Source organism: Sinocyclocheilus rhinocerous, unplaced genomic scaffold, assembly GCF_001515625.1.
Source record: "Sinocyclocheilus rhinocerous isolate Xijiao unplaced genomic scaffold, SAMN03320098_v1.1 scaffold658, whole genome shotgun sequence".
NCBI lineage: Eukaryota > Metazoa > Chordata > Actinopteri > Cypriniformes > Cyprinidae > Sinocyclocheilus > Sinocyclocheilus rhinocerous.
The window spans coordinates 520,859-526,348 of NW_015650392.1; the positions used below are offsets into that span (position 1 = coordinate 520,859).

Genomic DNA, 5,490 nt, shown 5'->3' on the forward strand with positions numbered 1-5,490 from the left:
AGGCCTTCTTGCATTATTATGCTGTTACATTATGATTATATATTCAGTGGCATAAAATGGTCTTTAAAATGACAATAATATCGCTTATTGCAATTATTTCTGGGGCAATATATCGCACAACAAAAAGTTGTTATCGTGACAGGCCTAGACCTGGCATTGACTTGATCTAATAACCATGGACTTCCCATGGCAGTATATATCTCTGTACAATCCCAGTATATGCCTCCATGTCAATAGTACCTTTGCACATATGCCAGTCACCCATGCCGTTTGCTCTGCTGCACCCCCATACCATGACAGAAAAATTTGTTCATATTTACAAAGTACATTTACGTTGGTCAGTGAAAACTTTGGATATCTTTTCTTCGTACTTTTGTCAATTAAATAAAAGTTAAAGAGAATGAACAAATCACAGATTCATGACTTTATTGCATTTTACAAAACGTCCCAACTTCTCTGGAATTGGGGTTGAATTAGTATGTATATATAAATACACACATATACAGCATATATTTTGAAAATATTTACATGTATATATTTATATTCATATAATTTATATCATATATAAATATATTTAATATATAAACGTGACATATTTTTCTTAAATATATACATGCATGTGTGTGTATTTATATATGCACAATAAATATACACAGTACACACACATATATTATGTAAACAAAAACTTTTATTTTGGATGGTCAATGTCAGTTTAAAGGCATAGTTCACCCAAATATGAAAATTCTGCCATTAATTACTCACCCTCATGTCGTTCCAAACCCGTAAGACCTTTGTTCATCTTCGGAACACAAATTAAGATATTTTTGATGGAATCTGAGAGCTTTTCAGCATTGTTTACGTTCAGTATGTGCATTGTGCACGCTTTCTACTGAATGTAAACAACGCTGATTACGTTGATTACGTTCTGGGGTACTCTCCAAAATGGCAGAAGACAGTAACTCGAGGGGAGAAGAATTGTTGAATACATTATGTTATTATTGTTTTCTTTGCGCACAAAAAGTATTGCCTTGATCGTGGTAATATCCTTGCTGTCTATGGAGGGTCAGAGAGCTCTCAGATTCCATCAAAAATATCTTAATTTGTGTTCCGAAGATGAACAAACTTAGGGGTTTGGAACGACATGAGGGTGAGTAATTAATGACAGAATTTTCATTTTTGGGTGAACTAACCCTTTAACACTTTTTAAACATCTTATTAAGACCAAGTAAATAAAATGTAAGTACCAAATTGAGGGGAACACAGTATGATCTCTAAATGTAAAGGTCCTGGAAGTAGAAAATGAGTTGTATTAGCAACAGTTTGAAAATACAACTTCCAACAACTTCCAAGATCCCCATTTTTTATTAATTTTAGAAACAAAGCTTGACTTGAATATGGAAATAATTTTTACTGTACCTTCTTATCACACTGCAAAAAAATGACGTTCTTCCTCAGTATTTTTTCTTGATTTCCAGTTCCAGTCTAAAGATTCATAAATCCAGATACACTTATTTGAGAAGCAAAATGACATGGGAAGTCTTATTTTCTTAGACAGTGATTAAAATGACTTAATCTGCCAACGGGCTTAAAAATCAACTTAATTCAAAGGGAAAACAAGTTTTTATAACTCATTGTCAGATATTTTTTCTTGTTTTAAAGTGCCCCTATTATGCCATTTCCAATATTGCCTTTCATGCAGTGTGTAATGTAGCTGTATGTGAATGTAAACGATCTGCAATGTTGTAAAGCTGAAAGTGCACGATAAATAAAGTTATTGTTACTCTTAACAGCTGAAACGAGTTGTTAGTAATTCGAATCCCACTTCCGTGACGGCTACACGTCACAGGGTAACACATTTGCATAATGCGCGCCTGTGTTCTACGTTGGCCAGCTGCGAACAACTTGACCCCGCCCACAAACACGTCATTCTACTGACGACTGCTTCTCTAATCTCGGGGAGTTCAACGAGGGATTCGCAAAACGCTTGCTGTTGAAAGATGGATCAGTATCCTGTTTATTTGGACCAGCTGCTCCACTGAATCACAACCTGTAAGTATGATAAATAATAGATATTTATATTTTCTATATAGCATTCAAAATACAGAACTGTTGAAATAGGCGTATCGTTTCTGACACGCGCTGTACGCCGTAGACCAATCACAACAGACTATGCCATCTGACCAATCAGAGCAGAGCAGGCTCACGAAAACGAGGGGTTTAGAGAAAGAGTTTTTTGACCTTGCATGCATGTAATCCTATTGTAAGAGACTCCCAAAACAATATTAGGAACCGTAAAAATGGCATAATAGGGGCACTTTAAGCATAAACTTATTTAATACACTTAATTTTGTTCAATTTCTCAGAAAACAAGACTTCAAATATTTTCATTTTGCTTCTCAGGTAAAAATCTCTTGATTTAAGTCTGTTTAGATATTTGTACTGGAAAACAAGTCAAAAATACTTTTGAAGGATATTAGTAGTAGTAGTAGTAGTAGTACTGCATGCAACCAATAATTCAATGACTTTATAAATTTAAGACTTTCTGCTCTGATTCAACTCTTTTTTAAGTCCTTAATTTGTGGAAGGGCGAATTAAGACTTTGTAAGACCCACGGAAACCCATGTGGCTGAATCCTTTATCTTTTTTATTTTTATTATTTTACACTTTTAACTATTTTTAACTACTCATTTATTTAGGGGTAAAAGGTATTTAATAATGCATTTTTTTTTTTAATTAATACTTCATTTGTATTAAAATGTATTTTAAAATTTAATTTAAGTTAAAATCATAGAGCACCTTTAACAGATGCAAAACACCTAAAAGTACATCAAATTGAACAAACAGGCCAGCAAATTGTATAATATTTTTAAAAAGATTGACTGTGGGTTGGATTTTTCTGTCAGTTTTACTTTGATTAAAGTGTCAGGATGTGTGTGTGTGTGTGTGTGTGTGTGTGTGTGTAAAAATGACCTGAACTGCCGCCTGCAATTCTCTCAAAGTCATAGGGGTTGTTAGTGATGCCATAGAGGTGGTTGTGGGACTCTAGCCACATACAGAGCTCACTGCAGTTAGTCACACCCAGTGGAATCGCTCCTGCCCTCTTCAACAGAGCAACAGATGGGGCATCTACTCCTGAAACCAGATCCCGTCTGGTCAACAGCCCTGTTGAGTTAGGCATGCCTGTTAGGGAGAAAACAAAAAGTGTTATCCTACAGATATTTACCATTTTGGAAAAAAGGGTTTGCAAAAAATATCATACCTTGCAGTGCAAAGGCCTCTTTAACAGTGATGGGTACTCCAAGCAGAGGTAGCCTGTCCTCCAGCACCTCCTCTCCTCCCGTCTCCTCCTCTATTAGTTTGTCAACCTGTGCAGCTTCCTGAAGCGCTGCAGAAAACCTGAAGAAATGAGAATGTGTTTTCAGAATCAGAACGAAATGTAGGTTGATTTTATACTTGAACTCACTTACCTGTCTTTGACCATGGCATTGATAAGTGGGTTCACTTCTTGAATGCGGTCAATGTAGGCCTGGACCACTTCAACACTTGTTACCTAGAGACAAATTAGAAGGAAATCAATAAGTGTTTAGGCTGCATAATGCAGTAAAACATACAAAATTGGTTGTGGGTACTTAACTGAAAGACAGATTGAAAACCTAGGTCAAGTGTACTGTGAATATGAATAATGGAGCTAAATGCCTAGAAAAATAAAAATTTGCACACTGCACTGTGTTATATTTGTCTGTTCTCAAAAGATATATATATATATATATAATACTTATATTCAATATACTTTTTCCTGATTATTAAAAAAGTTACTACTATATAATATTAAATGTAAATCAACTACTATATATTATATATCTATCATTTAATGTGAGAATTATTTGTTTTTTGTACAATCAAATGAGGGAATTGAAAATAACCCTTATTTTCAGACCAAATAACTTGTAGTTTGATACACATAGGCTACCTATAGGAGACTTTAAGCCCTAAACAATATAGATATTGATTTCATAACTACTGCTGTCCTTTGAGCAGCCTTGGAAACTCGTGAATTCCTCTAAACTAGTGTGCCAACGCAAATACGGTTCCCACTCTGATTACCTACATTAAAAAGAACTTTGATCAGAAGACGAACTGTTGTGTTAATAAACTACGTTATAAAACTGTAGAAACTGTGTTGAAATATAATATTAATATTATATTTAATAATTTGAATATTATAAATAATATTCATTTGCTGCTTGTTTTCTTTAAAAAAACACTTGCTTTCTAATCTTTTTGTATTCTATCTGTTTTCTTTTCATTTATCATACACTAAACAAAAGCAAAAAAGACCTCTAGCACTATAGCTTGCTCTATTCTTTTTCTATTCTATCTGTTTTTTCTTTTTATTTATTATATTATTTACAAAAACCCTTGCTACGTGTACTGCGTTAAGCTAACTGAGACTTGTTATAGCACTTGTATATCATTGCTCTTTTGTTGATTTTGATTGCTTCCATTGTCCTCATTTGTAAGTCGCTTTGGATAAAAGCGTCTGCTAAATGACTCAAATTAAATTAAACTACAACTCCCAGCATTCAATTCACCTTGTCGCATCTCTTCCTCATGAGGGTGTGAAATAAGATCTTTACCATAGCCGTAGCGTCACTCAAAGAGTAACTAACATGCCATTACGGTTATGCTGTTAATTATAATTACCAAGCCATGAAGCCTAGGCAGTTTTTATTTACATCTTACTTCTTTCCGACGTATCTTTCGGGCAAGCTGCATCGCTGAGAGCAGCAGAAGTGGGTTAGAGATGGCTGGGAGTCGCGAAACTCGATGCCTCTGCTGGGGTGCAAATAACTTAAAAGCGGCGAAGAGCATCCAAACCACAGCTCGAAGCAATCGGCCCAAGAACCGCTCGAACCGGGTCAAAGCCATCATCAATGAGCAGCAATGACAACAGTGCGCAGCGGCTAAGGCTAGAAGCGATACAGCTGCGGCTACGTGCGCAGCTCGGTTTCAAAATGAAACAGGAATTAGCTCCTCACTGCCCTCTACATGCAGAGCGGTGTTACTGAATCCTTGCAGTTGGATACATGGAGGTTAATGTTACAAAGTCATACATTATTCAGAAGTTTGGACAAACTTCACTGAATTTATAGTAAAGATGATACTGTACTCACTGGAGAGATCAACCAGAGGATATCAGCCTGAAATAACCAGTAGGAATGGGTTAAAAACAAGCAAATGTCTTTGATTCAAAGCAATATTCCGAAATATTTTGATGAATCTTAGACATATACTGTATTTTATATATATATAAAGAAATGTTTAATGTTTGCACAGTAATAAAATATATATTCAGAAGGTATTTCCAAACCTCTCAATCTGATATTGGAAGAAAAGAAACATGAGAAAAATTATTAAATGCATATAAATATTTCGTAAATAATTTTTTTTAAAAAGAGGGTTGGGCAAAACTTATTATATATATATATA

General features: G+C 34.8%; 1 protein-coding gene across 1 annotated transcript in view; it reads right to left on the reverse strand.

Annotated features, from left to right (window-relative positions):
- LOC107712025 (fatty-acid amide hydrolase 2-A-like) overlaps positions 1-5,054 on the reverse strand; it is a 10,859-nt gene extending 5,805 nt beyond the window's left edge. Inside the window, exons 1-4 of the mRNA XM_016517148.1 lie at positions 4,744-5,054; positions 3,468-3,550; positions 3,260-3,396; positions 2,971-3,180 (exon numbers count right to left, since the gene is read on the reverse strand). Of these exons, the coding sequence (XP_016372634.1) occupies positions 2,971-3,180; positions 3,260-3,396; positions 3,468-3,550; positions 4,744-4,932 (619 nt within the window). The 5' untranslated portion in view covers positions 4,933-5,054. The remainder of the gene's footprint in view (positions 1-2,970; positions 3,181-3,259; positions 3,397-3,467; positions 3,551-4,743) is intronic.
- Between the last annotated feature and the right edge of the window lie 436 nt (positions 5,055-5,490).